The sequence below is a fragment of the Maniola hyperantus genome, chromosome 7 (genome assembly GCF_902806685.2).
Source record: "Maniola hyperantus chromosome 7, iAphHyp1.2, whole genome shotgun sequence".
NCBI classification, from domain to species: Eukaryota; Metazoa; Arthropoda; class Insecta; order Lepidoptera; family Nymphalidae; genus Maniola; species Maniola hyperantus.
The window spans coordinates 4,808,427-4,829,804 of NC_048542.1; the positions used below are offsets into that span (position 1 = coordinate 4,808,427).

The 21,378-nt window shown below is 36.8% G+C and overlaps 1 protein-coding gene across 7 annotated transcripts in view; it reads left to right on the forward strand.

The window, feature by feature from the left end:
- Positions 1–21,378, forward strand: part of Fak (protein tyrosine kinase 2 Fak) — a 163,595-nt gene that overhangs the window by 83,863 nt on the left and 58,354 nt on the right. Inside the window, exon 3 of one of the 7 annotated variants that reach the window (XM_069499864.1) lies at positions 725–792. The exons of the other annotated variants lie outside the window; for them this stretch is intronic. Coding sequence (XP_069355965.1) covers positions 752–792 — 41 coding nt within the window. The 5' untranslated portion in view covers positions 725–751. The remainder of the gene's footprint in view (positions 1–724; positions 793–21,378) is intronic. 7 annotated transcript variants of the gene reach the window in all.

Genomic DNA, 21,378 nt, shown 5'->3' on the forward strand with positions numbered 1-21,378 from the left:
TTTTGTACGAAAATATATCACGTCTGAGTTAACTGGGACCCATATACGCGGTCGGGACCATTTCCAACGCGGTGGAACACAACCAAAAGTTAGACTGACTTATGGCTTTGTTTCTCATCGTTGTTGGTGCAACCGTTTCCGAGCGAATGGGTTCAGTTTTTGCGTGCTAAATCTACACCTGCATACATGCTCGATGCTTAATTCTTTGTGAACGTAACATCAAGCATTAGGTACTATCCATACTAATATTATAAATGCGAAAGTGTGTCTGTCTGTCAGGGGTGGTGCGTTGCAATGCCATACTATCTGCCGGAGCGACAATCAAATCGACAGCGCCGCAACGCACCGGAAATATGCATCGTATGGCCTCAGTCTTATATTTAACGTGTCTCTGCTAGGTACTTGCTTGGGGTCGTCTCTCTATCTAGCATGCGGCCTGGTAACACTGCGCTTTCCAGTGAGCTTGCCGTTCTTACACCATGGAACCTCTACCGCCGAGTTTCTTGCTGGTTCTTCTCGGTAGGAAAGGCATTCCGAATCAGTAGTACTCCGAGTGGTAGATGCCTCTGACGATTCAAAAATACTTGTAAAAGTTTAATTGAATAAAAAATATTTTTATTCATTTATTTATCTACGTTTATCCGTTCTTTCCACGATGATGTATGTAGTAATTATTTTAATCCTCATTGTGGATACAAATTAATTAATGTCTTTTTCCTTTCAGGTAAGGCGCCGCTGTTAACTGCATGCCATGATAAGTAGACGTGTCACTTTTGTACTGCCTTTCCATCGGTAAGCCTATTCTTATTAACAATGGTGGTGGGCTGTTTAACAAATTATTATTCTACTTCAGGTAAAAAAAAGAGTAATAGAGTGTTTCAACTGAAAATCGCTGCCCTTTTTAGGATTCTGTATCTCCTGAGAAAAAAGGAGCCCTTATAGGATAACTTCGTTGTCTGTATGTCAAGAGTTCTAGATCAGTCCAACTCTGTAATAGCGTTTCTTTTTCGATAATTAGGGACACTACTTTTCCACATTGTTTTTTGCGACCCGACATTATTGTTGAGAAACGAAAAACTGGTGACCTCATGTCTTTGCCTCAATTTGTACTTATCTCTCAAACACAAAACGTAGAAAAGAACTATCTAATAAAAGATACCAAATTGTATCAACATAAGAAATTCAGCCATGATTTTCCCTCCGCTTGTTATACTTCTAGATGTATGTCTCTCAAGGGATGATAACGTGTTAAAGCGTGGTTTTATGGTACATGAATAACCCATCAATTTCTTCTTGGTAGCTTTTACGTGACCCACATAATATTAGACGTACCTAGTGTTAACATAATAATATAAACTTGGTATGTATAGTCCGCGACAGGTCGAGATGGCAATCGGGGTATGAGTATCGTATTTTTCGACATTTTGCACAATAGGCTACTTGACAATTTTTTTAAGTTGGTCTTAAATGGTTAATATTTGTCCTATTATATCAAAAAAATTAACACTATATTTTTTTGCGCCCTAAAAACCGTAAAACTTTAATTTAAAAAAATATTTTTCTTAGACAGGTGAAAACACTGTCGGCCATGTTTGGCCGATAGATTATCTGTGCTCTGACGTCATGCATTTGTAAACAACAGTATAACCCTGTGTGGTTATACTGTTGTTTACAAATGCATGACGTCAGAGCACAGATAATCTATCGGCCAAACATGGCCGACAGTGTTTTCACCTGTCTAAGAAAAATATTTTTTTAAATTAAAGTTTTACGGTTTTTAGGGCGCAAAAAAATATAGTGTTAATTTTTTTGATATAATAGGACAAATATTAACCATTTAAGACCAACTTAAAAAAATTGTCAAGTAGCCTATTAAACAAAAACTATTATGAACACCATTTTTTTCCTTTACTTGTGCTATAAGACCTACCTGCCTGCCAAATTTTATGATTCTAGGTCCCTGTAGGTATTCTTGACAGACACGACATATGGACAGGCAGACAGACATCAAAGTGATCCTATAAGCGTTCCTTTTTTCCTTTTGAGGTATGGCACCCTAAAAATATAACTGGGAAAAGTGTCATTACTCTACGTGAGTTTTCTAATCATTTTATTGCACCATGAGCTTCATTTTCATAGCGAAGCCATATGATTGCGATGACTACATGGTTTCTAGGACATTATGTCATTCGTATGGCAACAATGACATACGTGGGAAAGTATTAGCCTCCTTTTACCTACACAGAAAATAGGATTTTTTTTACGTAGAAATATAAATTAATTATGGATTTGTAATCGTTAAATACGTCGTTGAATCAACTCTTCGTTAAAGATTGATATCGGTATATGCATAGGTCGTGAAAATTGAAAATTCTGCATTTTCCTACTGATACGGGCAGTACGCCTATTTCGTATTATGGCACCTATTTCCACATCAATAAAAGTTTGCGTAGTGGGTCATTTTCAGCAAAAATCGCGTTCAATCTTAGGCTATCACTTCTCATCAAATGTTGTCATGCCTAAAAAAATTGGGCCGAATAAAATGTGTTTTAATTTTCTTTAGTATAGTATGGTCTGGTCAGTGGTGTTTTTGATGGGTGTGGTCTTTAGATAGAAAAACTGTGATTTGCGGTTGACATATTTACGATAGTGCAAGTGTCTAGAATATGTCTAAAAGTCTCGATAGATGCAGCGTTCACAGTTAAACATGGTCGTTATCAACCGATTGTCAATTTTTGCAGGAAATACGTGTAGATCTCTTGTAAGAACTTCCACACGTTCTTGCGCTGCCTGAAGCAGCAACATATAAATATGACGCATATTTGATTTGGTGTGAAGATATCTTCAACATACGTGACGTGAGCTTATTGATAAACATCGTCAAAGTGTAGTACCTAATAATTTTAAATATATAAAAGGAAAAAGTGACTGACTGATCTATCAACGCACAGCTTAAACTACTGGACGGATCGGGCTGAAATTTGGCATGCAGGTAGCTATTATGACGTAGGCATCCGTTAAGAAAGTATTTTTGAAAATTCACCTCTTATGGGGGTGAAATAGGGATTTGTGTAGTCCACGCGGACGAACTCGCGACCATAAGCTAGTTTACTTATATTATCAGGTACAACAGTGTGCATTTAATATATGTAATAAATTAGGTAGGTATAGGTAACAGTGTGCATTTGTGCTTATGTTATCAAACCAGCTGTCAAGTTGAATCACACATTATGTTGTAGATTTGTCTCTTAGTTATAACACATGAGTGTGCTTATAATATCTTACTCACATTGAATTACAAAACTATACTTGAAACTGGTGCGCTTGAAATAACAACTTCACCACGTTGTAATAGAGTTATTTTTATAGTTGAAAGTCTGCGTATATCATAGAAGTTGTCGTGTTCAATATATCAAGGAAATTGTTCTCTTCCTTTAAGGGCCGACTGTGAAACTTTGTCACGATTCGACGAGATTATTTATATGCTCGCTGTAATAAGTTGTAATTGAATTTGATTGATTTATGATCAAAAATTTGCTTGATAGGTATGGTAATTTTGAATTTATTGACAAACCGGCTCATGACAGCATATAAACTTCCTTTATAGATGTATGCTATGTTTAATTCGAAGACAGGTTATCTGTCTCTATGGTAATTTCATCGAAATGCGTTTTGAAACATTCGTTCGATTTCAAAATAACTACCTTTAATCTCATCTATATAAAAAAATCATAATTGCCGAGTGTATGAAGATCATCACTTAGAATGGCTCGACCGATGTGGCTGCTTTTTTGTTGTGTTCGTAACCATCAGGACAAGGTTTGTATGAAAGATTTTTTTATGAAAATCCACCAGAAACGTCTGAAATTTGGATTGTATATTTGTACGAGAATCTCAATACACTAAGAGGAGTGTTCTCATTTTCTTCACTAGTAAATTACAAAGCCGGGGCTTGTCCGTAATAAAAAATCAAAACAAATTATTGTGGATATAACATATCCATCCCCAGTTGGTGATAGAAATAATATGCATTTATGGGTAGGTGTACATTCTGCGGCTAAGAGGGGGAAATTGGGGGAAATACAATATCTCGTTAGGTACAGGGGTAACGGAGTGCAACTGTAATTGCATTAAAATCGATAACTCCCCCACGCTCACTCAGCTTTTTATGTCTAGGTTAGGGTTCATTTTGATCTTGTTTCCACTTAAGCGGATTGGCTGAATGAAAGACGTAACTACTTAGTACCAATACAGTGGCAATACAGCGTCTACAGTGTCCTGAAGTGTAAGAACTAGAAACCCTACCAGTTTTGCCCGCTACCATCTTAGATGCATCATCACTTACCACCAGGTAAGATTGCAGTCAAGATATAACTTGTATCTGAATAAAAACATATTAATATTGTAAATAAAAAAACACACGTTTTAAGTTAAACCTATTTGATAGCTTTCATTTGCTCGCAAGGTGGTGTAGTGAATTGTTACATTGATATATATATATTTATTTTTGGAAAAAGCTATTGCTGAGTTACTTATAAACTATGTACTTATATGTAACTTCTGACTCGGTATGCGATTTGGCATTGCTGTAAGCATCCCGAGGATATTTCCTAATAAATCAATAAATCAATAAAATCAGCTCTTTTGAATCCACTTTTCGAACTGGTGCAGTGGTAGAATCACAAATGTAGCATAAGTTGTACTAGTTTTCCTATATTAAATAAATGAAGTATCTCTATGTAGTATGCTTCGTTGCTGAAGGTCACTAAGGTTATCAGGTTAAGATTTCAGGTCTTTCCCGAATATGTTACAAAAATACTGGTAGCCCTACTTAGACCAATTCGATGCCATCCAATTTCTCCATCAATGGACTGAGTCCCGAAAATGTTATCCGAATTGATAAGTTATGTGTACAAGCCTTTGTGATTGAGGGCAAACCGAGCATTGTTCCGTTCGTGGAGGCTGGACAATGGAATAAAGTCATTCAGGCCTCAGACATATTATCGAAACGTAGCTCCTGAACTCTGAAGTGAGTAAATGATTATTGAAATATTGACTATGGGTTCATGATGATCATCATCATGATCAACCCATCACCGGCTCACTACAGAGCGCGGGTCTCCTCTAAGAGTGGGAAAAGTTTTGGCCATAGTCTACCACGCTGGCCATGTACGGATTGGTAGACTTCACACACCTTTGAGAACATTATGGATAACTCTCAGGCATGCAGGTTTCCTCACGATGTTTTCCTTCACCGTTAAAGCAAGTGATATTTAATTAATTAAAACGCACATAATTCGAAAAGTTAGAGGTGCGTGTCCGGGATCGAACCCCCGACCTCCGATTAGAAGGCGGACGTCCTAACCACTAGGCTATCACTGCTTAGTATATTATACTATGGGTTCGGGTATTTATAAAAAAGCAGCAGCGATTTTTTCGTTTGAAAAGACAGCCTAGCTGAAGCAACTGTCAAATGAGGAGCTTACCAGAGATAAAGGGTGTCTAGTCGACTAATCAGAGTTTTGAGAGACGTCGTGATTATTCAGACCACCGCCCGGCCGTGTAATTACATATCTGTGTTAGAGCTAATTATTATCAAACCTCATCAGAATTTCCAACTAAATCTTAGACAATGGTACTGATTCTGAGAACAACCTAATTTTAGAGTATTCGCATCCTCTTTTTACTAATGTAATGTGAAAAGGACAGACGCAGTTTGACAGTTTTAAATTTAATTTTTATATGGTAAAGCCCGTGATTTTAGCGCACAGTCGCGAGCATACTGTTTAAATTTGTAGCGTGCACTAAAATTTACAGTCTTTAAATGTAAAGTTCATGTTCTGTCCCTTTTTAGCATTGTTAAAAAGAAAAGGATGCAGATACTCTAAATTTAGTTTAGAGAAAGACAACGGAATCGGTGCCAATATTATTCTATTTGGCTTCTCCGGTGGTAAATGGTTCATCGACTTAGCCTTTGATGGATATTATTCCGGAACGCTGAGTCGGCGCGCCTTCGACAATCCCAGACAGGAACAAGATTTCAGCTTAGTCTAAGACTAAATTAATCCGAAATGCATGAGTACACAAATCGAGGTGGAGGGATTTAGGTAAGGCGTTGGTACAAAACAGAGAATGAGCTTTTGGTAAACTAGTTAGAAACACAGCTTATTAGTTCTAGTTTGCTGTGTTGACATTTGCTTAAGGCATTTGGGCCGTATCAGACACGATGCTCTGTTCTCATGATCGGCGATTAAACGACTGGATCGATCCTGCATCGCGTTTTGAAGACTTTCTGCGTTCGATGGCAGTATTAAAATCACTAAGTACATAATATGTATAATGTATATGTAAAGAAAACCACTTTACCCATGGACACCTATTCAGTGCTTTTCTTTAATTTATTACTTTGTCTTTGGTGCATAAAAGACATATCCTGAAGTCTGTGGACTTAGCTTGTCAAATGTCACTACTGACAGTTGTGTCAATTGAATCAGTGGCCCTACCGCGGTTGTTTGACAGCTACAATGTCACGATCGCAATCATTTCTGATTGGTTAATGCTCGCTCACTATTGGCCACAATGCATTGTTGCAACAAGAATCGCACAAATTCAGCCAATCAGAACAATTGAGATTGTAATAATGATTGATGCAGGTTTTAGACAATCGCCCTACTGAAGTTTTGTCGGTGTTTTGAAGTAAACGGATATTTTGTGTTTATAATTAGAAAAGATTTGTTAAAACCGTAAATAAAGGCTTTAAATGTTGTTTCTGTAATTGTATAGAAACGCAATTAAGTCTTGGTTTCATTCCCCGAATCCACTCAAGAATAAAATAACATTATATATATATTATTATACCTACCTAAATGAGCAACCGCTGAATTTCTTGCTGGTTCTACTCGGTAGGAAAAACATTCCAAACCAATGGTAGATGCATTTGATGATACAAAAGTGCTTGAAAAATTTAAATTAAATAAAAATAATATTTCTATGCTATTACATTCCTTGACCCTAAGGCGTAAAGCACACTCGCAGAGTGTGCTTTGCGCGAGTTATTATCTCACTGGGAGATAATAACTCCCACTGAGCTGTATTTGCTTTGGCTTAAAAGTGGCGGCTTTTCTTTTTTTTTTACTAAAAAAGAGTCTTTTGAGTCTCCTCCGTGGTTTGTTTTCACTGTACCTAGATTATTGAAACCGATTGTCAAAGTAATTAGAGTTGAGATTATGTTAATATTAAAAAGACTCGATTGGCTATACTCCACTCTGTGTGTATGCGTCGGCCCTAATTTACCATAGCCCTAAGCTATTGCCACAATATTGGAATTTGCTCGTAAAAATTTATGTTAGTCAATAAAAAATTGCAAAAAAAAGCTACCAAAAATAAAAAATCAAATCACAAAGATGATGGACTTGTAATTACTTAAGCTTTAGGCTATTGCCTCAAATCGTGTTTAATTGATAAGACCGTTAGATTCTAGGCCACACATCACTAGCTTTTACGATAGACGAATGTATCGATTTTGTAAACGCTTCAAAAGCTTCAATAAGTAATGGTAAGCAATAAATTGTAAAATTGAACAGCCACCATAAACAAGAGGCCGTCAATTATCATACGTCCTCGATAGATTGAGATATACATTCGATACGAACGGCCTGGGGCGGTGCTGATAGCGTAAATATAGGGATGTCCGTGGAATTTATCGATGCTCTCGATGTTTTGATTAATTTCATCATCTAACTTATATCTATGTGTATATATGTATAAAAGGAAAAGCTGACTGACTGACTTACTGATCTATCAACGCACAGCTCTAACTACTGGATGGATCGGGCTGTAGTTTCGCATATAGATAACTATTATGACGTAGACATCCGCTAAGAAAGAATTTTTGAAAGTTCAATCCCTAAGGGGATAAAATAAGTGTTTGAAATGCGTGTAGTCCACGTAGTAGTCCGTCGCGTTAATAAGCTAGGTATCCTATATAGGTAACTAGCTTATGCTCGCGACTTCGTCCGCGTGGACTATACGAACTTCAAACCCCTATTTCACCCCGTTAGGGGTTGAATTTTCAAAAATCCTTTCTAAGCGGATGTCATAATAGCTGTCTGCATGCCAAATTTTAGCCCGATCCGTCCAGTAGTTTGAGCTGTGCGTTGATAGATCAGTCAGTCAGTCAGTCACCTTTTCCTTTTATATATATAGATTGTATATGTTATATTATAACTCCTGCGACTTCGTCTGCGTGGATTTATGTTTTTAAAATCCCGTAGGAATCCTGATTTTCCGGGATAAAAAGTAGCCTATATCATTCTCCAGGTCCTTAACTATATGTATATCTATGCAAAAAAATACGTCGATCTGTTGCTCCGTTACGGCGTTATTGAAGGACAAGCAAACATACCTTCGCATTTATGTAGGTAGCGATTTTGTAGACGATTCACGTTATGATTTGCGCTTACTTTGATATTTCTGTAACAAAACCTAAAACACCAATAACTAGTTCTTGTTTTCGAATTTCCATGCGCGATCTTTCTAAAGTAGGTACGTCGTATAATATTATGTAACGCAAGTATCGAATGTAAATAATGTTTTTTATTTGTTTTCATCACAATTATTGATCTTAGAATTTACGTTATTTACGTATTTCATTATGTTATGTCAATATTAATCTGCTTGTGTTACGATAATATGTAGGTATCTGCTTGTGTTACCACGATATCGATAAAACAAGCATCCCTATGATCGCCCACGCGAATACGGTTCGATCGTACGGTGCCATCATTAGCCTTTTATTGGTGGCTTTTGTATTAAATTTATACTAAGGGCTCTGTAAAATATATATCTGAATTAATTTTAAAGGTATTTACAAGGGCACTTTGATTAACTGCCTCTAAAACCGTGCATTAAATGCCCTTGTATCGAGTTACATGTTATGCTTACTGCGTTCTAAAAGGGTCAAGCAGTCTCTTTAGTAACGGTGTTAGATTGTAATTATTTATTTGGTATGTTGTGCTATTTTCTATATCTAAATATATGAAAGGAAAAGGTGACTGACTGACTGACTGACTGACTGATCTATCAACGCACAGCTCAAACTACTGGACTGATCGGGCTGAAATTTGGCACGCAGATAGCTATTATGACGTAGGCACCCGCTAAGAAAGGAGTAGTCCACGCGGACGAAGTTGCGAGCATAAGCTAGTTAGACTATACACAGAGAAACATACTTATACAATTATGCATATTCCGAGCATAAAAACAAGAAGAAGGACAACTATGCTAGGGTGCAAAGGTGGCCTTATCACTAAAAATGATTTGCTAAAGACAACTCTAGCTTATGAAACTAAGAATACAAGAGGATGATGCACAAAGCAAGTTGAAAATATATTGTAATTAAGTACATAGATACTGTAGCTAATAGGCTTAGTAAATTAATACCTTAGATGTTTCAAAATGCCCTATATTCATATTTCAACAGGGCTTTCGTTTCCATGAACCGTTAGAAAAACTTTTTTTTTTGATATTTACAAGTCATAACTATGGCAATATTATGCAGGCAAACCCGCCCACCAAAAGAAAGCAAGCCTACAGTAGCTCTATTGTCATATAATATACTGTTCCCATTTGGCAATATATTCCTTTGTAGGTACGTACGTAGGTAGGTATACAATGAATATTTCGCTCATTATTTAGGCAAAGCCTCCCACTACAAGAAGAAAGCAAGCCTACATAATAATATAGAGTACTAATAAGGCGTGACGTACATCCGCAGAATCGAGTGGAGTGGAGTGAAGTCGTAGATTTCTTGATAAAAAATTCAAACTCGCAAGTATTATTAACTTTTTCATACCGATTGGAAGCGTGCTAGACCATACCTACTTTCAGTATACCAAATTTATCCGTATGCGGAAGTAAATAAAGCTTAAGTTGATATCAAAAAGGCTTGGATTCCCTACATTCCGTCTGTATGCGTCGCGCCGACCCGTATATTGTCAATAATATGTTTCTAAACAGGGTCGCATACTATGAGTCGACCCACAAAAATCGCAGCGTGCATCACGCATTTTTCATTACTGAAAATCTGTGTAACGTCAGTAGCCAGGATAAACTTATGCATAAAGCAATGATGAGGTCTACGTTGGAGCACGTCTGCTTTGAAATTTGAAGAACTCCAGTAAGTTATGTGTACGTGGCAGGGAATACGGACGCCAGAAAGGCGTTCCACACTTTAGCGGTTCGTATCAAGCGCATTTTGCTATAAATTGAGCAATTTCGCCTGCGTTGGTGATTGATGGCCAATAAATCTTCGGGTGCGGAGATTTATCGAGTCTTGCATCGATTTGGCACTTGGCAGTTGGTACATCCAACTCTGCTCACACTTTTAAACGGCGCTCCTGATGCTGCTGACGATATTTGCATTTTCAGTAGTTACTACTTAAAAAGTAAAAAAATCACATTAGAAAATGGTGCCATAAAGCCGCTATATATTTTTTTCAAAAAAAAGATTCCAACGATAACCGATACATCTAAATCTGTTCAGGTATTTAGTTCTTATAGTGGACCAAAGAAACTCACATACAGTACGCGGTAGAAAGTAATATACATCGGCCTTTAGAATGACATTTCGGCTTTGTAGAGCGTTGTCTCTGTCACTCATACCTATATGACTTTTTATCGGTCTCGACGACGGAGACAATGCTCTACAAATCTGCTAAAGGTCGGTGTACATTACTTTCCGTCGCGTACTGTACATACATATAGTCCGCGACAGGGTAAGATGGCAATCAGAGTATGAGGCGGGGCCGATGTTCCGCACACACGCCCGTCACACGTGTTCTCTCACACCGGGTTAGCGCGGCTGTGCGGGTGTGCGGGGCGTCCCCTCCCCGAATGCCATCTCAACCTGTCAAGTACTATACATGAACCCTGAAAACATTGATGTTGGAAGAGAAAGATTATTCTAGGCTGAAAACATTACACTCCTTATTGTAGGTAGTCGTATAAAAATGCTCCCCGCACGAGTGCGCCTACAAGGTTTAGCTGCCGTATGCAATCAATGCGTAAACTATATTTAGTGCAAAGAAAATTTCGCCCACGAAAGCAAGAACAGATGTTTACATGAAGGAACTGAATCGAATTTCCAATCTACACTAATATTATAAAGAGGAAAACTTTGTTTGTTTGTACTGAATAGGCTCAAAAACTACTGGACCGATTTTAAAAATTCTTTCACCATTCGAAAGCTACATTATCCACGAGTAACATAGGCTATATTTTATTTTGGAAAAAAATATGGTTCCGTAAGATATTTGGGTTTTTCGGACACAAGGTGTAAAAAATCAACCAGAAAAGTTACTTATTTTGCGTACGCTGCCTAAACTATAAAAGATAGAACCATAAAATGTTCTAATTAATTGTAGATCTTATAAATATCTACAAAAAAGTCCGCGACACACCCATCTATGTCGAGTGAGGCACAGTAACCATTTTTTTATTTAAAAATCTTGAATTTTTTTTGGACTACATTTAAACGCGTTTATTTTACTCATGCTATTAAGCCTTATCAAAATAAATGATTTCATCACTAAGAACAGTTTATGGAGATAATATTTGGTCTTTGAATGATTAAAATTGGACGTTTGGTTTTGAAGTTATGGCGAAATTAAAATATTACGATTTCTGCTGCACGGCCCGTTGTATTATATAAAGAGGTAATGTCGTTAAGTTTGTTTGTAGGGGGTAATCTTTAGAACTACTGAACCGATTTTAAAAATTCTTTCACCAGTAGAAAGCTACATTATTCCTGAGTGACATAGGCTATACGGGATCTTTAAAAACCTAAATCTACGCGGGCGAAGCCGCGGGGATCAGCTAGTCGTTAATATTAATATAATCATTGAGAAGCCGCCCGTCTGTCTGCTCAGCCTCATTGCGTTGGTATTTCGTAACCGCTACATCGCTGATCATAATCTTGCTCGTTACGACCACGTAAAGACCATCTTACACTGAGGTCTATGAGTTTTCTTTACATCAGAGTGTGATGTCATCCATACTAATATTATAAATGCGAAAGTGTGTCTGTCTGTCTGTCTGCTAGTCTTTCATGGCTCATCCGTTCAACCGATTTTGACGAAATTTGGTACAGCGATAGCTTGCATCCCGGGGAAGGACATAGGCTACTTTTTATCCCTGAAAATCAAATAGTTCCCACGGGATTTTCAAAACCTAAATCCACGCGGACGAAGTCGCGGGCATCAGCTAGTAAATATAATGATTCTGGTGATACTGATAGCCATCGCCGTTTTATCATAACATTTATCACATAGTTGTTTGATAAACTGATATAACTTCAATTTCAAAGAAAAGCCTTCATTATTTTCTTCCAGTTTTTACCAGAAATCAATCTATTTTTATAAGATAGATAGGGTGCTCTTCTATCCTTCGCAAGTCTCACATCACCGTATCTACATCTTTGTAAAATTTTCAAGTAATTTAAAAAATCTGATGTTACATCTTCCTTTAAACTCTAATGATACAACGAAACTCGCCAAGAATCTTCTAATAACTCGTAACTTCCAAAAAAATAACATCTAGGTATAAGTAAGATATAAGATTCGCAGATAAGTTCCGTTCCATGTTGTAAATGTGTACCTACCACCTATGTTTACACAACTGAAAGGCTGTCTCGAAAGCCAAACATATTATAATGGGGTATTGACTATTGAATCGACTTGAAATGTCATTGTTAACTGCTGTCATGTAGGAGTAGGACAGTCTTGTCTTCGACAACGTTTACTATGTCGATATTATATGAATAGACCGTACAAAATGACTCCTCACGCGCCATTTTTACTCTATGAAGCGGGGGGACGCCCCGGACACCCGCACATCCCCTGCGCTAAACCGGTGCGGGCGAGCGCGGGTGACGTGCGGGTGGGCGGGGCGTCCCCCCGCTTCATACCCCGATTGCCATCTCGACTTGTCGCGTTCTACAGTTCTAGTCACATAACACGTGAAATGGTTCGGTCGAGAGGCGACAAAACATCGTTAACTTGACTGCGTCATTTGTCGCGTAATCTACACGAGTAAACGACCGAATACTTAGCGTGGACGTTCACTCACAAATTGTCCTGCCTCTTTATGGGCTATTGAAGCTTAATTGTCACTTGCGACCACGTGCGGTTATCTTTAACGCTACGTCGTTTATGATTTGCATTTTGCACTAAGAAATATCTGGGCGAAGCATGTCGCATACTTGGGATATACAGTGGGACAACAGTTCTGGTGTATCTTTATTTACCTAGTCTATGCAGGCTACAGAGAGTACACAAGCAGATACAGAATATCAAGAAGACCTGATGTTCTAGAAGTCTACTTGATACGAACATTTTAAAGATATTCAACACAAGCTGAACAAATGAAGCTGTGAGAAGTAAATTATAATGTCGAAATTTCTTGTAGTCGGACACAGTGTGCGAAAATGATTAAAAAATAATAAATTAAATGAAACATACTTTGCACTCAAAATTTTATGACTGTTTTTATGACCCTTTTCACTCGTAACTGTATCAGTGTGCGCCTATCTTTACAGTGTCGTTAAATGTCGCTTAGTACATTCAGGAAGCACCAAGGCAATGCAATATCGCCACACACATGAAAGCCAACTTACTACTTCGCAGCACTTTAATCATTAAATTTTATAGGAAGGTTCTTAAAAGTCCATTGACCGTTTCAGTGCGTGACAACCTCAAATAAACTATTTACCTTCTCTTCTCGTGGAATTGTTAACCTTTTCCATGAGATCTTAAGACTTTGACGGACACAATGCAGGACGGAAATGTGTCAATAGTGTTTAGTGCGCGCAAAACAAGTAGTCCAATCAGAGCACGAGGCATATGACTGCGCATTACTTGTACCTAATATATACAGTTTCCTGTACATATTAGGTCGTTAGTTAGGCATCACACTCGTTAACACTAGCAAATCCTTTCGAAATTTTTTGATTTTCCAGAATAAGAGTAGGTATCTTACTTCGATCAGGTGGAATTTCTGAAAAGCCTTCCTTAGCGGGGGGTCTACGTTACACAGAACGAATCCAAATGATGTTTCTAAACCCAGCAATTTTAGCTACATGTTAAAATGTCAGTCAGTCAGTTTCTCTTTTTATATACCTTTGCAGATTCATCATGATCGACCCATCGCCGGCACACTGCTGGGCACGGGTCTCCTCTCAGAATGAGAAGGGTTTGGTAAGTGTCGACCACCACGCTGGCTAAGTGTGGATTAGTACACTTCACGCACATTTGAGAACATTATGGAAAACTCTCAGGTATGCAGATTTCGTCACGAGGTTTTCCTTCACCGTTAAAGCAAGTGATATTTAATTGCTTAAATAGTTAACTAGTCATAACGTTGACAACTAAAACCCGACTAAAATGAAATAAGTATTATACAAAATAAAAAAATAAAAATCTTTTTATTCGAATAAACTTTTACAAGTACTTACGAATAGTCGGATGCATCTACCACTGGTTCGGAATGCCTATAGTAAAATTATATTTCTGTCGCTCGGTATATTTTAATATTGTAGTATCTATATTAATATTTATGACCTCAACATTTTTCTCTTTTTTAATTTGCCACCACACTCGATTCGATAGCAAAAAAAAATTTTTGAGACCCCCACATCTTATTTATGACTGCAACATCCGCCATATTAATTTTGTTCATTTAAAATGTAGCCTATGCCACCCGGACTGTAATAACAAATCGATTGACACCTCATTCATCAAAATCGGTTCAGTAGTTTAGGCGCTACGGTGTTACACACATAAATATAAACCTACATGGACTGCTAAAATCCTAACCCTTCCTTTTAGCTTTGCCGTAGTCGGGTAAAAAGCACATAACTCCGAGAAGTTGATACCTATGCAGATTGCTAATATATTAATATGATCACTGATCGGTCCAAGATCTGTTTGTCGATTAAGTAGTTCATGCCGGAAACATCAAAGCGATTCCGTATAGCCGCAAACTGTGCTCAAACTCGAACACCATCTTGTAAGTTGTAACTTAGCAACACTTTGTGCCTCATTAAGTTCTGTAGTCGCCGCTAAATGCGCCATTTATGTCAGCTTATCTTAAAATATTAGCAAGGAGATAGTTAATACTATATAAATAAATAATTACTTACAATCATTAAAAAATTATATGATATTAATTAAAGAAATTATCTTTTCCACTTTTGCTTTAATGAGCCATTAAAAATTAGGTACGGTTACTTATATTATTATTATACAAGTGTTATATAAAATACTAGGACCTACGAGTACCTTGCGACTTCGTTCGCGGGCGACCCAAATTTTTGCGCGGAAAAGTAGTCTCTAGTACTTATATGTAAAAGATATAGATTGGCAATGGAGTTAAGTACTAAAAAGGTTACAAACAGACATACATTTAGGCATTTATAATATTAGGATAAATAAATTACTGACTGATTATTAATAAATAAATTACTTTATTGTATTTAAAAAAAAAATCAGTCAATGAATCAAACTGACTGATTATTATTTATCATTTTCCTTTTTCTATCGATTTTGTGGCCTAAGTGATTTATTAGTGAAACTCATTACATCACTTTATACCACACATTAAAATCCTGACCCCAAAACAAAACATCCCATATCTTAGGAGCCAGAAAATTAAGTATAACATAGGTACTGCAATAAGAAAATATTAAGTCTCTTCCCCTCGTTATGTTTAATATAATTTTAGCGTTTTAATTTAACTATTGTGAGTGATTTCCATTCTAAATGTAGAAAAAACCGGCTTTACTCACGTATTTAGTCGACGTTAACACGACTAGTTTCGAACCCATCCAATACGTGAGTAAAGCCAGTTTCTTCTACAGTTATATAATTTGTTTAATCGATTTAGTTTGTTACCTTGTACAGTCCACTTAACACAGTAATATCGCTTTATTATTTTATATGAGGAAATATAAATAAGAAGGTAGGCACTTAATTCAAAATGTTAAATTTCCGGTGAAAATTTTGACTACCTGCTCTAAATGTAAGAGTCAAATTAAGTCATATTTTACCTGTCGTTAAAATTGACATAAAATCATGACTTTTATATCTTGTTTAAAAGCTTTTACTGAGAAGCTATAAAAATATAAAACTTTACCTTTTAAGTTGCAGGTTTTGTTTTAAAAACATTATTTTTAAGTACATACATATTCGCATATTGTGGCAATGCATGCCGTCTGGGATACGCCTACGCTGCGCTGTGGCGGAATCCAAGCATTCAACAATTGTATCGCAAGCTATTAAAAAGAATAATAAATAAAAATAATATGACAGAGATGGAGGCGAATTCGTGTGTAGGCGGTGTCCTTAAGGAATCGATTCGAAAACCATGTGATCCGGTTTGAAGGATCAACTATAAAATTAAAAACGTAAGTCGTAATACGATATTGATGGCTTTCAAACTATGATTTCTCATAGTTATAACTTTTTTAAATACAGGCACGCACGCACGAATGCACGCATGTACGCACAAACTGAGTCCTTTTATAACTACTATTTTTATAAATTTTGTTTATAAGGCACTCTTCATCGTTTCATCAGTTTCTGATATTTCTCCAACTTAAACTGAACTTGGTACAATCAGACTTCATTCATATTAATATTGTCCTTGTTCAGATTATGACCAAGCCGGTCTACCCTATACTCTTCCAGTTAATAAACCTAATCGATTACCGTAGCAATTAGCAATTCATAATATCCTTCGGTCATCGAAGTATTCCTAAGGGCCAAGTCCTGTTCCGTAATAGCAATAGCACTAATAGCGTTGCATCACTGGCGCGGAGCCAGCGGGCAATTTTATTAAAAACTTTATTCCGCGCCATTGTTAACATCTGCTGTACAGACCTAGCCAATAAACTGCATGCTTTGTAGTCTATCCCATACTCTATAACCCTGATCGGGCTTTGACCCTGCTCTAGAATCCAGAATCCAGATGTATCTATTGATACGTCTCAGTAGCTAGCTCAATATAATTCATGTTTGGACGATGAATGAATGATTTTTTACAAAAAAAAACTAAGTCAACTTTTTGATGTCCTTATTTAGTTTTGGTGACCCAGCTCTGCGGTCTGCGGGTGGTTCTCTGGTTCACAAATAAAAACCGTCGAGGTGGTGAAGGTTGCGTGAAAAGGTAGGTGAAGTCAGCCAATTCACACTTGGCCAGCGTGTCGGACTATGGCTAGACTTTTCTTATTTCGAGAGAAGACCCGTAGACGCTAGCTCAGTAGTAAGCCGGCCATGGGTTGTTCATGATGATGATGATCTTCAGTTCCTTATATTATTTACAACTGCTGGAGTTGCGTTGCATACGTTGGCGTCGCACGTCGTTCCGTTGCATGGTATGTTTACTTTGTCCAGGCCCTAAAACTTTACAATTTTATGAGCACTCTCTCCATACTAATATCACTACTATCCATACTAATATTATAAATGTGAAAGTCTGTCTGGCAGCTTTTCACGGCCCATCCGTTCAACCCATTTTGACGAAATTTGGTACAGAGATAGCTTGCATCCCGGGGAAGGACAGGCTACTTTTTATTATTCAAATAAAAAGCAGCCTATGTTCTTACTAGAGTTCCGGAAATTCAAAGATTTCCCACGGGATTTTGAAAACCTAAATCCACGGGTACGAAGTCGCGGGCATCATCTAGTGTGTTCATAATGGATTGACATAGAAAAATAGAAACCACGGTATCAGATATTGCGTAACATTGTGTTTAAAGTAAACATTGTTATTGTAAGTGCTTCTCGCTAAGTGTATGTTTAGATACGAGTAGATACAAATTGGTGTGAATGAACTTCCCGTTATCTTTATAATCATGATTTACTACAATTATTATCTAATGTTGCAAATGTATCGACAGATAGTAGCGCTTAAAATAATACTGCGGTTGCGTCCCTCAAAAGGAAAAAAAGCACCTTAATAGGACCGTTTTTTTATTATGATGCATGATTTAACGTCTTCAGAGTAATAATAATCGAGTGAAAAGCCTTAAAAAGTTATTTGAAACTAGCAAGCGCTTCCTATTTTGTAGGCGTATAATTATGTCTGACTCTAGGCCACAGACGTTGGTACACTTTCATTTCTATAAATTGCGACTGTTATATTATCTTATGTGGGATTAGTTGTCGACTTGATGAAAGTTGAAATTGAAGTCTTATTAAAACCATGGAAACTACTACAACTTTGTCAGTGTAAAGTAGGAAGAAGGAAATTGTATATAGAGATTATAGTACGCGACAGGCCGAGATAGCCGGGGTACGCCCCGCACAGACACACGTTACCCGCGATTTAGATTTTTAAAAACCCCGTGTAAATTTTTTTGATTCCTGGAATAAAAGTAGCCTATGCCACTCTCCCAAGTCATTCCATGCAAAAAATACGTCGATCCCTTGCACCATTGTGACGTGATTATTTTTCGGCGTATACTAATATTGTGTTCTACGAGTATGTAAAATGAAATACCTGCGGATGGTGCATACGTGTGCTGCACGGTGTGTACTTTATATCATACATATATGATGGTCAGGCGTTTACCTGTAATGAATTAAAAAAATCTTATTCTTATAGATTTAATTATTGTAGAATTCCGCAAAAAGACTGCCTCTAGGCTATCGGTTGATTAACCGATAGCCTGTCAATTTTCTGTTATTACGAACTGCGGAATTGCTATTAGACATTCAATAGGCAAGCGGCTATCCATCTGCATCAGTCGCTTTCCGTAATTTAATTCAAATATTAATGTATTCGTCAAATATTAATATTGTCGCCATCATATGTCATCAAGTAACCTTGTTAAGGGCAATGCGAATATGATTAACACACGGTTATCAAACAACCGTATATGGAAACTGGAATAGAGACTTGCTAGAAATATGATTGGCTGTTATTAAAGCTTAGTATGCACTTATGTGGTTTAGTTTTCCTTGGCTACGATAATGGGTACATAATGATAATTAGGAGGTGGATCACCCAACAAACTCAATCAATAATAAATATAATTTATTGTTTACCAGAAGACATTAAGTTTTTACAACGATAACAACAAATCGTGAGAGTGACAGAGACTTACAAAATATGGAACGCTATTTTTTGTTTCTTAACTTAAGATGTAATTAGGTTACACATATCACCTTCCAATAGTTCACAAATCGCTGAAACGCGTAAGCGATGCTATGCACGGCGCTTATGAAGTTCTTTCTGTGAACCCTCAATAAAATCGTTCAAGTGAAAAACAGAAAAACCAAAAAACTTAATTCAGTTTTTGAATACGCTGATTCGATTAACGACTACGACGAGCTAAGTGGACTGCATCGTCTGACAACCTAACGGCGAAGAATTTTATTTCATTCTGTGATAACTATGAAGCCATACAGAGTTCCAGTTAAATGAATTTAATAATGAATGAATATTCTTTTATTGTATACCACATGAATCAGTACATAGAATAAAACATAAACAGCAAAACAAAGTAGGTATATGTACAATTTGGCTTCTGTTTTTTTTTATCCTTGTCTTCAATAGTTTAGAGTTTAGACATTCCAATCCGTTAGTAAATTCTTTACCTATAAACAGACTCATGGAGTTTGAATAAACTTTTAAAAGCTTACTGCAATAAATTTAATCCTACACAGTGTATTCTACGCTTTAAGTACGCTGACAAGTATTTATCATTGACTTTCGTATTTTATTTCAGCTATTAATAAAATCTCAAGATAAGTTTTTCCTGTAATTCCAGACATTAACTTAAGTCAGGCATTTGCTCTAGATCATGAAATATTATAAATTCTTGATTATGATTAAAGCTGATAAGTTGAACAGTTGTGAAGAGTAAGAGTTGCAAAACCTCTACACCTAAAAATGTTTGATGCACATCTTTTGGATCCAAGTAACTATCTCCATCGCAGAAAGAATTGGCCAACACGACGAATGGCGACACGATAACAGCTCAGCCAAATGGCCTGCAGAGACATAAAATAGCGATTTGTGAATAGTTTGGACCACGGTAAGCCATTACAGAGCTCTAGGACGGTTCGAGTTAAATTAGATGTTACAGTCAAAGTTAAGCCGTGAAAACTCTATGTATACCTGTTGGTAAAAGAAAGGCATTGTTTTCTTTTAAGCTCAAAGGCGTGAAAAGTGCTTTCCTATGTAGCTAAGCTACCAGTTCATTCACATATATGCTTTGCTTTTTTCGCGGATAAAGAGATTGTACAAACATCTTTCCTGGATTATTCAGTTTTTTGGCTATCGGAATCTTTTAAACATAGTGATGCCCGCGACTTCATCCACGTAGATTTACATCATACGATAGTCAACTATATTCATGTAAAAAATCAGGTCAATCCGATGCTCCGTTGCAGCGTGATTGAAGGACAAACCAACAAACAAACACACTTTCGCATTTATAAAAAGGGTACTGATGAGTAGTGATTGTTTTAATAGATGTTATAAAATAATTTTATTTGACTATCATCAATTTTTAGGGCTCCATACACAAAAGTTGCCAATCGAATACTATTACTGAGCCTCCTCTGTCTGTCTGTCCATCCGTCCATTCGTCTACTCATTCGCCATAGGGGTCCCAGGTTAAACCGCAAAATGTAGTCAGTTTAAATTTTCACAGAAATTAAAACTCCAAGGTTTTTTTTCCCTCATACAATATAAAAAATAAGATGCAATTTTTCAACGTTGTTTCAAAAACTGTAATTTTTACATACAACTTCAAGTCCAGAGTGTAGTACAGCTACACCACAGTATACGGTCGCGAATTATATTATTTGACAAGCGTTAATATTTTAGCACCTGACAAATAAAATTTGTCTTGGCTGGTTTTTCTTATTGAATGGCTATCAAAAGGTAACAATCGCAATTATTTTTGCACACCAATGATCATACATAATATGAAAGCCATTAAATCAAAAGTGAACAAGAAGAACATTTCCACTGTCAATTAATTCATCGAGTGACGTTCCGCTCCAGGAATTCAAAAAAGTTACCTCTGACGTGAACTTTATTTACCTTACTCTTTATATGGTTAGATGATCGTTTTAATAAATTTTAATTAATCGATTTGCGCCAGCCGTCTCTCGATATAGATGTCTCGTTCGATATCGATTATTTATAGGCCGGTCACGCCCTTTAGTATGCAAATTGCGGTTAATAGGTTTTGTAATCATCACGACTAGACCCAATATGGGAGTTACAGTGCAGTTTTATTTTAATTACTTAGTCATAGAACGATAGCTGGAGTGGTTTATTTTAGGTATAAAATATGTAGCGGTTAGT